Below are 17326 nucleotides of genomic sequence, written 5' to 3'. Positions count from 1 at the left end.
ATCTTACCTACCTGTGCATGGTTCAAAACTTAACAGTTTACCTATCTAAAGTTCACTCTATTAGAATTATGTTACCCACCTCTATTAAAAACGAAGGTAGATATGCAATTTTGCCTTCCTTTTATGTCTCTCTTCTCCCAAAACAAAATAATACATAAAAAACAAAAGAAATAAGATCTAAAAGAAAAATTGTAAAATTTATAAAGTTTTGGTTGAAAAACACACTACCTTTTGCTATGAACATTCTTGGGCCAATCAATCCAAATAAAATCTTCATATTCACACAAATCCAAAAAAAATTAACAAGTTACACTTACATATATACAATAACCTTAAATTTATTTTATAAAAATAAAAAATAAAAATAAAAATAAAAATCTTAAATTTAAAAAATCCTACACTTTCAGAAACACACACACAAACAACGGCTGCTAAGAGAAAAACTAAAAAATAGATCCAAGACTTCCACCATCACCACCACCAATCTCAAATCCATGGCCAATCCACAACTGATCTCAGATCCACTATCGATCTTAGTTTCCACCTTTCTCTTTCTTCAATCTCATCCGAGGAACCCATGGCCAAAGCTTCATAGGGTTTGTTGTCTTCTCTCTCTCTCTCTCTCTCTCTCACACACACACACACCCCTAAATAGTAGCCACCGCTGATCTCAAATCAAACTGCAGCGACTTCGTTTTTGCTTCTTCGATCTTGTTTTTTGTGGTTTTTTGGGTTGTGAGCTGATCTAATTTTGGCATACTGTTGGTGGACAGGAGAGAGAAGGACGATAGAGAGAGACAAATCTGGGCATTTTGATAAAGATGTCAAACGATGAAGAAAAAGCTTTGAGAGATGGGAAAGAAGGCTTGGCTTGTAGGACTAGCCTCTTGTAACATAAATGTTACTGATAAGGCTGAGAAATAACCAATTTGGTTCTTAATATGAGTTTTAGAAGCAAACCTAGTTTTGCTCTAGGACAATTTGTTGAGATTGCTTATGCTATTGAGGCTTCCAACCATTCATTCCTTTGAGTTGTTCGAAAAACCTTCAAAGATGAAGAACTCTATATGTTGGAGGGAGTTTTTTTGTGGTGTGCCCATGATTACAAGGCCTCTCTCTGATGAACAGTTCTCAAATTTTCTGTGTTTTTTTTTTTTTTTTTGAAGTTCTTTAGCAAGCTTTTACCATTTTTACAAAATGACATTTTTTTAATCTTGTTTTCTTTTGTTTTTCTATGAATTTTTTTTGTTTTGAAAGAAGAGAGACATAAAAGGGGAGTAAAAATACTTATTTACCCTCGTTTTTAATAAAAGTGGGTAATGGAGTTCTAACAGAGAGAAATTCAGGTGGGCAAAGTGTTAAGTTTTGAACCACTGATAGGCAAAGTGAAAACGGGCCTAACCACAAGTAGGTTTACTATATTTGCCCATATATGTATATATTAGGTTTAAGTTATATATAATGTAACTTTAAGAAATGTTACATCATTTTTATTATTATATGCAAATTTTGACAAATACTCTATTAAATTATATTTTAAAAAAAATTCAATATGCTTGGCATTACCTCCAAACCTCAAGATATATTACTATATTTTACCCAAACTTAGTTATCATTTTCCTCCAAACCAATTTGGAGATAAATTTCTTCCTTTAATTTAGTATAGATTATAGATATGAAATTGTTTACCTATTCAAATATATCTATTAGAAATTTAGAACCTTCAAAAGTTTGATTGCTAGAAAAACTCAACAAGCTTCAAGTGGGCACAGTCATCCCAAGCTAGGTAAAAATTATTCCTGCCATTCAATCACCTCTTACCAATTCAACTTCTCTCCCTTTTCTCATTCTTCCTTTTCTTCTTCTTTCTTTTTTCCCCCCTTTTTCTGTTAACGAAGGACGAAGGTGTCCAAAAACTCATCAAATGCTTCACTTATTTTCTACTTGAAAATAATTTTTTACTTAATAAAAAAAGGGTTTGGCTTACCTCCAATATTTTTTTAAAATGAATCTTCTTTTGTTTTAATGAGAGACTGCCACATCACACACTAACTAAATAAAATGTGAAGATTAAAACTCACTACCATTTGTTATTGTATATTTAAAACAAAAGGACATGTCCAGTTTAAAAAGTGCTGGAGGTAAGTCAAACCCATAAAAAATAAAAATAAAAGTTTTGTTTAAATAAGCATAAAAAACTATTCTCAAATAAAAATTAATAACAATTTTTTTTTGTAAATAAATTTGAGTAAAAGTTTAATAGAAACATGTTATATGTCAAGTTTATTTTGGAGCTAACATGTTAATAATTTGTAGGTAATTTATTTAACAAATAAGGTAATTAATTAATTAACATGTTAGGTAATATATATATATATATATATATATTAATAGGCAAAGGTTAAAGAAAGTTCAATTAGAATCTAATTTTGCTTTATGTGAGTAAATTTATGCGAGGATCAAACCATAATTATCCACTTATGTTTATGTCATGTATCCACTAAGTTTTTTAATTTTTGTGCCATGTGAATTAATAATGAGTGCAAAATATTAATGATGAGAATACAAAATGTCATATTTTTCTCCTTTAATGTTTAGTCTTTTATACTTATTTGGTGTCTAAATGTACTCATTATTCTTATATTTTGATTTAGGATGCAAATGGAGGCATTAAGTGCAAAACATCACTTTGTAATCTGGGCATAACTCTCTCATATGAGCTCCGATTGAGATGATTCAAGATGCTATGGAACGCCAAGACAAAGCTCTACAACTTTCACATTTTGAGTTTTGAGAGATATGGGCCGCATCAAGGTCGAAATCTGGGTTGAAGTTGCTGCACCTGCACTGCTGACATTCTGGAATGTTCCTTTGCTTGAAATTCTAATACGTGGATCTGATGCGGTTTATTTTCGGAAGCTTCCAGATCTGGTGCACGAAATTTCCAGCTGAAAACACCACTTTCCTAGTTATATTAGGACTCTATTTTATTTATTTTATTTTTTTCTTTAATTAGTCAAATTTGGATGTTGTTATTTTAGGATATTATTATTTAGAATATTTTTAGGAGATTTTGTAAGCTTGGGAAAGGGAGAATTAACATGTAAAAGGGGGAGGAGAAATCAGAATTGGACACACAACACAAGCCTCTCTCTTCCCTCTTCTCTAACTTCTCCTTCGAGTTTTCATCATGGCCTTACTTGGCTAAACTTTTATACTTGGTTGAAGGAAATTGAAGCCTTGGAATTAATAAAACTGTGAGATATAATTTGTTTTTATTGTTCAATTTATGTTTTGAATATCTGATGTTCTTCTGTGCCTATTTTCATGATTGTCTCGTTTAATTACTAGGAGGCCTACTAGTTTATTTTTCGTTGCAATCTACTATTAGGTTGGATATCAAATCCGTATAGTTTAATCTCTCTAATTTGTGAAGCAACCAAGATTTAATGATTTGCTACGTTAAAAATTATTAGATCTTAAGAAGAACACTCGACTAGATTAAATACAACCGCTTGTACTTGTGTTGTTTAGTTTCATCGATCTCTCTAATTCTTAAGGCTACTACTAGATTAAATCCTTAGCACTTGTCTTGGGTTGTTTAGTAGTTAGAGTTAATTAGATCACTTGTTTTCTAATTAACAGTGACTAAGGAGAGATAGAAAAATAGTTCCAACGGTGAATATTCAAAGTGTGAATTGATATATACTTGCATTGATGATCAGTTGTAAATTTCGTTGGTGGATGTTGACTTAGACCAAGGTTTGTTCTTTTGATTGATTTCGATACTTTAATTTGAATTGTTCCTTAGTTGTTTTTCTTAAAATTCTTTTCCTTATACTCAAAACACTCCCCCTCCTTGTTCACGTAGCATAAAACTAGGATAGACACTCTCCGTGGGAATGATCCTTAATCGCACTACTACATATGTTTTTAGGAGTATAGGTTTTATTTTTGGTTGCCTGCGACAGCACACCAATTAAGAATCTAATATTAATGAACTATAAAATTTAAATATATATAAAAAATAAAAAACCAATCACATATACTCAATAAAAATCACCACACAAAAAAAATCACCACATCCATATTCTATCTTATTAAAATATTCAATTTTATCTTCTATAACTATCGTTGGAAGTTAAGTACTTAGTAGGAAGTTATAGCGATGAACCAGGATTTTACTCACGTCTCGAAATAATAACACCCGGTTCAACTCATTAGCTCTTGTAGATAAATCTTTCTGGAATTTTTTACCAAGTGTCGGGGGTCATCCATGTGCTTTCCTCATGGACGACCCATATGCCTATGGACGATTGTCCTACTGGGTATAGCCATTCTTGTCTTCTTGACCTGGACAACTCTCATGGACGAATTGGAGTTGGTTCAGTTTTCAATTCACCATCAGTTGCCCCCTTGTCCAAAGGTCGTCTAAAGCACTGTAGAGTTTGTTGTTGTTCTTTGGATGTGCGTTTTTATGTCAGTGGTTAGATATCATGCCACGTGTCATGACTTCATTGGTGACTAGTTGCGTCGATTTAACTTTTCAAGGAATATGCCATTTGTCACTCTCTGGTTGGTCACGTCATCTCAGATGCCAAATTTCGCTGTTAATAAATAGTAGAATTCCTCTCCTACCCTTCACATTTCCAAAATTTTCTCCCTTGACATTCGTCATCCAGTGCCTCGTCTAGAAGTATTTCTGCGTCTTTGGTTCTCTTTTGTCCAGAGCCAAGTATTTTCCTCATCCTCGTTCTTAGGTTTTCCTTCAAATTTCAAGATTTCTATGGTTGTAGTTTCTTCGTCCAGTAATAGTGTAGATAAGGCTATAGACGAGTATCATGACTCCACCAGTTATAGTGGTTCTACTAGTAGTAGTAGTAGTGGGGGGAACACTACAGACAAGGAATACATGTTTGGTGTTCCTGGGACTCCCTTAGAGGTTTTTCAAGAGCAGCTTCGGACGAGGGCAGCGTCTGGTTCTAGGGCTAGTACCTCGAGTGCTCCTTCGTCTACTCCTTTAGACGAGGTTGAGACAGTATATAGTTGTGCTGTAGGAGTCCACTCTAAGACGGATGAAAAGAGGTTAGCATCCCTTAGGAGTTGGTACCAAATTCCAGACAACCTAAACCCTAGGTTAGCTATTCATGGGGAATGGTGTTGTCAACCCCGTTTTGGTGTAGGTGTTTATAAGGCTTACCTTTTAGGAGGTCTTAGGTTGCCCCTTAATACCTTTGCTAGGGAGTTACTCACTAGGTTAGGTTTAGGGATATGTCAGTTTAATCCTAACGTGTGAAGGCTAGTAGTCTCTATGCAAGTTTTGTGGAGGGAGGTGTTTGAAGGGGATCGCCCTTTCACTGTGGACGAATTCCTCTACTCCTACAAGCCCTTTGAAATTAACCAATCCCTTGGCTTTTACCAATTCACAGCCAGAGGGAAAGATTGTAGACTAATAAAATTACTTGTCACATTAGATAGGAACTGGAAGACGGAGTTTTTCTTTGTCTTTGGTTTTTGGGCTGGACACCCTATTGAGGTTTTGCCCCCTATACTGGAGAATTAGAGAACATTCGTTTTGAAGTTATGTTTATTATCATCATCTTATTATCTTTATTATATATTTTATTTTTGTTTATAATCGTCTAACCATTTTTTGTTCTCTCTTTTTCTGTAGGTGTTAGACGACTATCTTTAAGCAAATTTTACTGTGACCGCATCCATAGAGCTCATCTATACACTGATAGGAGTTTCCATTCGCTGGTGACCCTTCAACATCTTGCCACGTAGGGACTCGGTCCTGAACCATCTACTGAAGCTATTGCTCACGAGCTTTCTGTTCGTAGACGTGAGTTTCTTTTTTACTTAGAATTTATCTGAGTATTATTTAAGTTATACTCTTTAGCTAAACTTTAATATTTTTCTTTTAGGGATGGCAACCATGAAGGAGAATAAGGGAAAGGAAGTGGTGGACGAGACAACCAGGCCTAAGACTCAATCCCAGCTTCAACCTTCCATTGGGGACAAAAGAAAAAGTCTATCCAAGATGCTTGACTTGGGAAATCTTCCCAGTTGTCAAGGAAAGAAGGCGAAGCATGGGTCTTCTAAACATGGGGTTGTCAAGCCTAGTCTTCCCACCTTTCAACCATCTGTCAAAATTTTTGATGTTGACTCATCCATTCCCATCGAAGTCACTCCGTCCAAGACCACTACACCTGCCTCATCTCAACCTTCCCAAAGGGTCCCTATGAACCTTCTAGAGAATGAGGACTTGGCTTAGGAAAGGTTTGAGAAGGCTATGACTGGTGAGGATGTGGCTACGTGCTATGACATGTCCTTGAAAGAATTTGAGCATTCTGCTGTTCATGATCTTTTCAAGGTATGTAATTACTTTTACCTTGTTTTTTCAGAGTAATATGTATATGTATATATATATTTTTTAACAGAATTTTTAATCACTTGTGTAGGCAATGTCAAAGTTCATAGTTGTGTTCAGGCAGGCCATAGAGATGGACAAGACGAGGATCTTGCTTGAGACAAGAATCCAGGAGGTCAAGGATGACTGCAAGGGCTAGGCTGAGGTGGCAACCAAGGCAAAAGACGAGGCCAAAGAACTGCAAAACCTCGTCGAAGAGCTCAAAGCAGATATTGTTGAGAAAGACACTCGTCTTAACTACCTTTAAAAAAGGAATGACAAGCTGAGTACCTTTCTTAACAAGGCCAAAGAAGACGCTGTAGTGGAGTTCAAAGCTTCCAAACAGTTCACTGATCTGTTGGACACCAACTATGTAGTTGCCTTTGAAGACTTTCGTATGGACGCTATGGAAAACTTCCCTGAAGTTGACTTTAGCTCCATCAAGCTCAACCTTGGTGCTGCAAGCTCTCTTCTCTAGACGAGTTCTGAAGATGTTAATATTGAAGATGATGCCACAACTTAGCCTGCCCAGGATGAGCCTAACGCTGGAGATGACCCCACTCGGTGAAAGTTAAATTTTAGCGTCTTAGTTTCCCTTTCTCTTTTTTCCTTTTTTTTTTTATAAGGTCCCTTGTTTTGGACCGTTTAATGTTATTTAAGTACATTTTACTCGTCTATAATGTTTAGGACAAGCTTCCAAACAGTTGCCTTTTAAGCTTTATTTTATAAGGGTTTTTGGACGGTGGTCATCTACCATTTTCTAAACTTATATGAATGAATGTTTATTTCCATCACTTTTCCATTTAATATTGAACATGTTATTGTATAGATGAATTTTTTTCTTTTTATTTACATCATCCATTATATTGGTTTCAATAATGGTCTGTCCACTTATGAAAGCATTTGGCTCGTCCATGATAAGAATCTCCTCATGTTCATTCTTTAAATTTTGCAAGTATAACTTGTCTTACGAATGGCATTGGTTTTACCAGCTTTAATCGTGCAAAGATTTGACAGCTAGTCCTATTTTTTGTCCATAGGACTCATCTTTTAGGCAAGACGTTTCCAACTTTTTACTCATCCAAAGATTGGATTGTTTTAGCTAGTTATACTTATACATGGACTTTGAATATTCCTATGGATTGTTTTAGCTAGTTATACTTATCCATGGACTTTGAATATTCCTACAGGCACACATTTTCACGTCCATTGGTGGACGAATACGCTTTAGGCTTTCACTTGCCCATTGTTTGGACAAGTGTGCCTTAAGCTTCTTTTTCCTTGCTTTATCCCTATTTTAAGGAAAGCTTAATAGACATTACCTCCTTGCGTCCAGAGATTTTACTCATCTTAGGCCGTTAGCCTTCTTGTGGATGAAATCATGAAAATTAGAAATTCATACATCACATATATTGGAAATCCATACTGTATATATGTAACATAAACATCGTCCATAAGCATAGTACATGCTTTAGAAGCTAGTGTCTTTTAGGGAATTAAGAATACAAATGGATTGTCTATGACTTCATGCATAGTGTATAGTTTAAAAACTAATACACCTTTAGGGAATTAAAATACAACACATAGTACTAATAAAGAACACATGTAACAGAAGGCAACAAACTCTATTTTGTCCAGAGTGACAATGTCTAGGATGAATTTGTCCATGATGCTCATCCAAGCTAACCCCTTACTGATAATATCTTCTTAAATGCTCAACATTCCAGGGGTGCTCTAACTTTCTCCTGTCCAGGGCTTGTAAGTAATATGATCATTGCCTTTGGCAATTAATAACCCTGTAGGGTCCTTCCCAATTAGGTCCTAGGTTCCCATGGGTTGGATTTCTGGTTGTCAAAGAAACCCTTTTTAGAACAAGGTTTCCAATGTTGAAGTGCCTGGGTTTGACCATTGCATCATATTGTCTAACCATGAGATTTTTATACCTCGCTGTCCTTTGCTCTTCGTTTATCCTTACCTCCTACATTCAAATCAAGGTTGAGGCAAAGTTGCTCCTCATTATCCTCATTCTGATACTTCATCATCTTGTGGTTTGCCATATGCACTTCTGCAGGTATTACTGCTTCACTTTCATAGGCTAGTTTAAAAGGAGTTTCTCCTGTAGAGGTCCTCACAGTCATCTTGTAGGCCCATAAAACTCCTAGTAGCTCGTTTGGCCATACTCCCTTTGCCCCCTCAAGCCGAGTCTTGATGATTTTCAACAAGGATCAGTTTGCCACTTCTGCTTGACCATTTGCTTGTGGGTGGGAGGGTGAGGAATAATGATTCTTGATTCCAAATTTCTCGCAGAAGTCTCTCAAAAGCGTGTTGTTAAATTGTCATCCATTGTCTGATATTAATACCCTAGGTACTCCAAACATGCATACAATGTTCTTCCAGACGAAATTTTTGACATTTTGCTGTGTGATCTTTGCTAGGGATCTGCTTCCACCCACTTAGTAAAGTAATCAATCTCTACTGCTAAAAACTTCATCTGCCTGGTTCTAAGTGGAAAGAGACCTAAGATATCCAATCCCCATTGTGCAAAGGGCCATGAGGTCATCATCGGGGTGAGATACTCCAAAGGTTGCTTGGGGACGTTGTTGAAGCGTTGACATTAGTCACACACCTTGACGTAAGCTTTTGCATCTACTTGAATAGTTGGCTAGTAATACCCTGCACTGACGACTTTATGGACTAGTGCTCTTACTCCTGAGTGGTTTCCACATGCTCCTTCATGAACTTCCCTCAACACATAGTTTGATTCGTCCGAAGCTAAGTAACTTAAATAAGGCTGAGAGAAGCCCCTTTTATATAATACCTCGTCTATGAGGACACACTTGGCAGCTTTGATCCTCAATCTTCTGGCTTCATCCTTGTCCCCCGGAAGTCTTCCATCTTTGAGATAAATTACTATTGGTGTCATCCAATTTTCTTCGCCTTCAACCTGCTGTATCTCTAGAAGATCTATGCTCAGCATATATTGAACTTTGTCATACTCGTCCATAGCTCCCCCTGCTAAAGCTACTTTTGCCAAAGTGTCTACTTCCATGTTTTCCTCCCTCGAGAGCTAAACAAAATTGGCTTCTTTAAATTTTTCGACAAGCTACTTTACCCTACTTAGATGCTTATTCATCCAATCTTCCTTAGCTTCACACATTCCATTCACTTGATTGATAATCAATTGTGAATCCCCTTGGACAACTACTGACTCCGCCACTAAGGACTTAGCCAATTCCAATCCTTTAAGGAGAGCTTTATATTCAACTTCATTATTGGTGGTTTGGTATTGTAGATGAGCTACATATTTCAACTTATCTCTTTCAAGGGACTTGAGTATAATTCCAATTACTTCTGTATATAACGTGGATGAGCCATTCACATTGACGACCCACCTCTGAGCTTCGTCCACCCCGTCTAGCTCACCTTGGTTGTGAGTGAACTCTGCAATGAAATCTGCCAATACCTATGCTTTAATCGCGTTTCTTGGTTGGTACCTAACATCAAACTTGTTGAGTTCTATGGCCAATTGGATTAGTTGTTTTGCGGCTTCCAATTTGTTAATCGCCTTCTTTAGTGGATGATCTGTCAAGACATTTATGATATGAGCTTGAAAGTAATGCCTTAACTTCCTAGAAGCCGTGACCAAAGCAAAGGCTAGCTTTTCCATCATTGGGTATCATCCTTCTGCCCCTCTTAGCGCTTGACTTGTATAATAAACCGGCTTTTGTATCTTCCCTTCTTCTCTAATCAGTGCTGAGCTCACTGCATGTGGGGACACCACTAAATTCAAATATAATTCTTCACCTGGTATAGACAGGCTTAGCAGATGAGCTGCTATGAGGTAGGCCTTGAGGTCTTGAAAGGCCTTTTGACACTCGTCCGTCCATTCAAATGCCTTCTTAAGAACCTTAAAAAATGGTAAGCACTTGTCAGTAGCTTTGGAGACAAACTTGTTAAGGGCAGCAACTCGTCCGGTGAGAGGTTGGACTTCTTTGATGTTCCTTGGTGGCTCCATATTTAGTATTGCCTGGATTTTATCGAGATTCGCCTCAAGTCCCCTATATGAAACCATGAACCCAAGAAACTTACCAGATGAGACTCCAAAAGCACACTTGCTCGGATTCAACTTCATGTTATATCATCTAAGAATATCAAAGGTCTCTTGAAGGTCGTCCAAATGCTTTTCCTCATCCAAACTCTTTACTAGCATATCATCTACATATACTTCTACATTTCGTTGAATCTGTAGATGAAACATATGGTTAACCAGCCTTTGATAAGTTTCTCCTGTGTTCTTCAAACCGAAGGGCATCACCTTGTAGTAAAACAAACCTTGGCTAGTAATAAAAGATGTCTTCTCTTAGTCTACCTCATCCATCTTTATTTGATTATAGCCTGAGAAAACGTCCATGAAACTTAGCAATTTATGACCTGCAGTTGAGTCCACTAGCTGGTCAATGTGTGGCAATGGATAGCTATCCTTTGGACAAGCTTTGTTCAAATCAATGAAGTCCAAGCACATCCTCCACTTCCCATTAGCTTTCTTGACCATCACCACATTAGCCAACCAGTTCGGGTAGTAAACTTCCCGGAATAAATTTTTCCATGGTCAACTTCTGGACTTCCTCTTTAATAGCCTTATCTTGTTTGGGAACAAAAACACTCTTCTTTTGATGCACAGGCTTGGAGGAAGGATACACGTTCAGATGGTGGGTGATTACACTTGAGTCAATACCCGACATGTCCTTGTGACTCCATGCAAACACATCCATGCTCTTCTTTAAAAAATGGACAAGGTCTTGCTTTGTCTTCATTTCCATGCTTGTTCCAATCCTTGTGAACTTCTCGGGGTTCCTTTTGTCCAAAGGAACATCTTTCAATGCTTCCGTGGGCTCCATGGTAACCCTTCTCTCGTTTATGCTCATCGTCTGCACATGCTCATCCATGGCCAACATGGCTAGATAGCATTCTCTGGCGGCTAATTGGTCTCCTTGCACTTGACCTACTTCGTAATCTATTGGGAACTTAACAGAAAAATGGTAAGTAGATGTTACTACCTTCTAACTGTTTAAAATCGGTCTTCCAATGATAGCGTTGTATGACGACGAACAGTCCACGACAAGTAAGTTTACTTCTTTGGTTATCTGTTGTGGATATGCTCCTACCACCACAGGTAACGTAATGGTACCCATGGGCTGCACTTTCATCCCTCCAAATCCTACCAAGGGTGAATTTACTGGACAAAGTTGATCTCGTCCAAACCTCATTTGCTGGAAAGCAAGGTAATATATGATGTCCGTGGAACTCCCATTGTCCACCAACACCCTTCTGGTCGTATAATCAGCAATAAACAAAGTGATGACAATCGCGTCGCCATGTGGGTGATGAAACCTTTCAGCATCCTCGTCCATGAACGTAATGGCTTGCTCGTCCATTACCCTCGTCCTTGGGGATCATCTTGAAATTTGGATGTTTTGCACTACCTTCAGGTACGTCTTTCTTGACTTGGAAGATTGTCCTGTCGAGGTCCCTCCTATGATAACTCTTATTTCTCCAAGTGGGGGTTATGACGACTCTTCTAGCTGTCCCTTCAACTTCTCATCTTTGTGATCTTGTCTAAGGAAATTTCTCAATTTTCCTTGCCTGTTGAGATTCTCTATCTGCTACTTCAAATCAAAATACTCGTCTGTGTCATGTCTATAATCTCTGTGGAAGCGGCAATATTTGTTCCTATTGCGCCTGTTGGGATCTCTCTTCATTTTTTCCGGCCACTTTAAGGAAAGATTATCCTTGATTTGCATATGCACTTGTTCAAGCGGCATGTTCAAGGGCGTGTATTGCCAACTCTGTGCTGAAGAACTTGCCTTCTTGTTGTCTTGATCTTTCTTCTCTCCCGTCCATGCCTTCTTTGGATGAGGACCTTGCTTAGGATGGCACGGGAGATCTGTTTCCATTCACTTGAATCTCTTCCTCTTCTTAGCTATAATTCCGTCTTCTGCATTCACGAAATTTTGGGCCGAATGGATGAGTTCAGCCATGATTTGAGGCTCTTGCTCATAAAGCTTATGGATGAATAAATTAGAGTTAACTCCATTATGGAAGGCTACCAATAACAATTTGTCGTCCATCTCGTCCACCATCAGGGCTTCCCTATTGAAACAAGTAATGAAGGACGGCACAAGCTTTCATTTTCCCCTTACTCTATGGTTAATAAGCTGGACGAGGAACGTTTATGCCTTTGTCCTCCGATAAAATTGTTGACGAACAGCTTACTCAATTCTTCTAAAGAACTCATAGTATTTGGAGTTATCTTGCTGAACCACACTCATGTTGGCCCTTTGAGGGTGGTAGGGAAGGCTCTGCACATAATCTCGTCTGGAACCCCTTGAAGGTGCATCATAGTCTTGAAAGTAGCGATATGATCAAAAGGGTCGTGCGTTCCATCATATGAGTCCAAGGAAGGCATCTTGAACTTAAGAGGTAAAAGGTGACTGTTGATGGAAGCCGTGAAAGGAGAGTCTGTTTGATGAATAAATCATCTACGAGATTCTCCCTTCTCATGTTCTCCCTCATGTCGTCCATGGCCTTCCTCATCTGATCCATCTCCCTCTCCAAGTGTGGCACCCTTTGTGAAGCAGTAACCTTTGACTGGTTTTCGGGCTTAGCATTTCCTCCTCTATCTTTTTTACTCTGGGCTTGTCCTTCTGCGTATCTTTCATGGTGTTGCCTCCTTAAACTAATCTCCCTAGTCAACTCTTAATTCTGACGAGTTAATTTCGCCATGGCAGCTGCCATGGACTGTACATGTTGGATGGAAGGCGATTGCATGACAGGTGTTGACTATCGATCACGGTAGGGATTACTAGAGGCATCCCTACTCTCCTAGTGGCTTGGGCCAGTGGCCCTTGATCTTGTCCGAACCATGCAGCCTTTTGTCGGAGAAAGATAAACTGTAAAACACAAAAGTAATCTTCCTACAGGTGGCACTAACTGATGATGCAAAGAAAATCAGTAGGCTGAATGCTTTGAGCTTCAATGATCTAGTAATTGCTTGAAATGCTTGAAAAGGAAAACACACGATCAAAGGTGATCGGGGCAGATCGGCCAAGAACCTTCCAATGCTTAAGTTAGTTTCTCTCTTAAATTCAGGAGTTTCAACTTTTTGGGAGTTGTCTCAAGCTTACCTTCATTTATTATGAATGAGTGTTGATATAGTGTGCTCTTGAAGCGGTTACTTGTCTCGTAACTTCCCATATATTTGAGGAAGTTAGAAGGTTCAGGGTTAACTTTCAAAACCGTTATAGGAGTTAGAATATTCAATTTTATTTCTATAATTGTCGTTGGAAATTAAGTACTTAATAGGAAGTTATAACAATGAATCAGAATTTTACTCATGTCTTGAAATAATAACACGCGGTTCAACTCACTAGCTCTTGTAGATAAATATTTCTGGAATTTTTTTCCCAAATGTTGGGGGTCGTCCATGTGCTTTCTCATGGATGACCCATATGCCTATGGACGACTGTCCTACTGAGTATAGTCATTCTTGTCTTCTTGACTTGGACGACTCTCATAGACGAATTGGAGTTGATTTAATTTTCAGTTCACCATAAAAAATTATGTTTAATTTTAAATACATTGATATGCTAGTTACTAATTAACACGTATGTTTTTCATATGTTAATGAGTCATGATCAGTGTTGAATAATTTTCCCTGGTATCCCTAATTTCCGTATTAAATTCAAAGGGTAGACATTGACAGAGATAAAGGAATGGACAATTCTAGAATGGAGGCTTTACCACTTTGTTAACAATTTGACATTCATAGCAGTTTTACTTTTATTTCTATCTAAAACGAATAAAACGAAAGATATTTTATTTCTTTTGAATTAGAGTTTCATACGTCACTCATTATGTCAACCGGAATGTACCCTTTCCGTACCTACGGCCACCCGATTGTTTTAGGATCCCATAGTTTTCCTAATCAATTTTTTTCTAAAACCGTCTAAAATGTTTGTTGAATTTTTCAAAATTAGAAGTCTTTACGATTTTTGTGCAATAACACTTTTTTCTCAATTTTGATGCCGTAGATTATGAATAGTTATTTTATAGTTTATCACTTTTTTACTAATTCATCATTTTTTCTATTATTTACAATTAATTACATCAAAATTATAACAACAATTAAGGCACGAAAGTTGCGTCAATGAATTCATGATGAGATCTTAGGGCTAGTTTAGTGGTTCTCAAAATCTCATAATATTTATTAAATTTTGAATTCGAAACTTCTTATCACCATTTTAAAACCACACTTAAAGGAATTATTTTTAATAACTTGGTGTGTAAAATTGAAAAACTGCATACAGCTGAGAGGATACGCACATTTATTCAAGATTACAACAAACAAAAGTTGTGTCGGCGAATTCACGATGAGATGAAATGTACCAAAACCACAATTGACATAAGTACTGACATATGAAACTCTGATTCAAAGAAAGAAAATATCTTATTGGCCTGGCGTATGAAAACTTTTTGGCATCTTTACGCATCCTAAATGTAAATGGGATATGATTTGAGATAGGGAAGGGAATCATGGTTTTACACATAAGCTTGAATTCGCTCCTCACACGTTATTTCCGCGTTCAGTACTCAGAATCAATTCGAACATACTACAATGCTGCAAGCTGGCCCACTAGAGTTTTAATCCCACCCAAAATTCTTTGTATTTCTTAAATTAATCAAACATTTCACATTCCCCTCTCATTTCAACCTTGCCATTCCCTTCTCTCTGATATCAAATTTAATGAAGTTATTTTGTACATTCACTGCACTTTTTTTTTTTTTTTTTCTTTTTAGAGTTTCAACATTCACTCATGATAATAATTCTTTATTACCAGACCAAAATATCAATCAATTTTTTATATAAACGAAAATTGAACTCTAAATTTCTTTAACGTTCACATCACCTAAATTTCTATTTACAAACAAATTAACCCCATTTGTGAACTTTTTGTGAACTTTGTGCAGATTCTATTGCGCTCAAAAGATAACTCAATTATAGACCTCTTTTTCCCGCCCCCCAATTATAGACCTCTTTTCTCTTCCCCCTTTTTTCCACCAAATTAAATAGCAAGTCGGTGGTGGTGATGCCCAAAGCCCCCCTCTCTACGTAATTAGTATATATATCCTTCAAGTCTATGATATATTCTCTCAACTCTCCAACCATAATTCTTACTTTCCTTTTCTCTTTTACCACCTTTAACTCATTCCTAGCCATGGGGTCAAGCTCCAAGAGCCTCCAAACTATATTGGGTACACCAGGGGTTAGGGGTAAGAGGGTTACAGCCTTATCAAAAGATGGATTGACTGATTTTATTCAAACCATCATTTTCAGCAAACAAGAAACCAAAGAACCCTTTTACGTGCTTGATTTAGGTGCAGTCACCACTCTTATGGATAGGTGGACCCGGGCTCTCCCTACGGTTCGACCCTATTATGCTGTCAAGTGCAATCCAGACCCAGCTTTACTCGGCACCATGGCCGCTATGGGGTCAAGTTTTGACTGTGCTAGTCGAGCCGAGATTGAGTCCATTTTGGCACTAGGAGTTTCTCCAGATCGGATCATCTTCGCCAATCCTTGTAAAGCCGAGTCTCACATCAAATACGCAGCAAGTGTTGGCGTTAACCTAACAACTTTTGATTCGAGTGACGAAATCGAGAAGATCAGAAAATGGCACCCAAAATGTGCTTTACTCATTCGGATCAAAGCTCCAGATGATGGTGGAGCACGCTGCCCATTAGGTCCCAAGTACGGTGCACTTCCCGAAGAGGTTGCACCACTCCTCCAAGCCGTTCAGGCTGCACGACTCACCGTAATTGGTGTATCTTTCCATGTTGGGAGTGGGGCCACAAATTCACGTGTCTACCAACGAGCCATAGCGGCAGCTAAAACAGCCTTCAATACAGCTACACAGCTTGGCATGCCTCGGATGCGTGTGCTGAACATCGGGGGTGGATTCATGCCTAACACACAATTTAGTGAAGCGTCTTCATCTGTGAAAGCTGCTCTACAATCATATTTTGGCAACGATTCAGGTTTAACAGTCATTGCCGAACCAGGCCGGTTCTTTGCCGAATCGGCTTTCACATTGGCCACTAACATTATTGGAAAGCGTATTAGGGGTGAGCTCAGAGAGTACTGGATTAACGACGGTATATACGGGTCCATGAACTGTCTACTATATGACCATGCAAACATCACGTGCAAGGCTCTCGCATGCACGTCAAATCGTGCCAACCCCACGTGCAAAGGAGCTAGGACATACAGTTCGACGGTTTTTGGTCCCACGTGCGATGCGCTTGATACGGTTTTGACCGGTCACCAGCTGCCGGAATTACAAGTCAACGATTGGCTTGTGTTCCCAAATATGGGTGCGTATACGGCGGCGTCTGGATCCAACTTCAATGGGTTTCACACTTCCTCCATTTTGACTTACCTTGCCTTCTCTGATTCAAATTAGTAGCTTTTGTACTGCTATCTCGGTGATTGGAAAAGTATAAATTGCTTATTATCTTTAAATAATGCATCGCACTTGAAAGTGAATAAAATTTAAGCAATTTAATTATAAAATGTTTTGACTTGCTTCATATTTACACTTTTCAATAATTAATTTCTTTTCAAATTTAAAATTATATATATATATATATATATATATATATAATTATGTAACATAGTGTTAAAAAAAAAAAAAAAAAAAAAAATTGAGAAGGAAAACAACTAATATTATTAGCCAGAATCGGCAAAAAGAACAGAATAAAGGTAGGGCGAGGGGCATCCTCCATCCATAGAGATAAACCTCTAACATGTCTAGTTAAGTTATAAGCAACCTTATTACCACTCCTAAAATTACGAGA

At 37.8% G+C, this 17326-nt stretch overlaps 1 protein-coding gene across 1 annotated transcript; it reads left to right on the top strand.

Moving 5' to 3' along the window:
* The first annotated feature begins 15648 nt into the window (after positions 1-15648).
* Positions 15649-16991, top strand: LOC115978240 (ornithine decarboxylase-like). The gene has a single exon (XM_031100261.1). It carries the CDS (start codon positions 15688-15690, stop codon positions 16930-16932), a length of 1245 nt encoding a protein of 414 aa, XP_030956121.1. The 5' UTR covers positions 15649-15687; the 3' UTR covers positions 16933-16991.
* Positions 16992-17326: the final 335 nt, after the last annotated feature.

Source organism: Quercus lobata, chromosome 2, assembly GCF_001633185.2.
Source record: "Quercus lobata isolate SW786 chromosome 2, ValleyOak3.0 Primary Assembly, whole genome shotgun sequence".
In the NCBI taxonomy this organism is placed as follows: Eukaryota; Viridiplantae; Streptophyta; class Magnoliopsida; order Fagales; family Fagaceae; genus Quercus; species Quercus lobata.
Note: the sequence above shows the minus strand (reverse complement) of the source record. Positions and strands in the feature narration are given on the sequence as shown.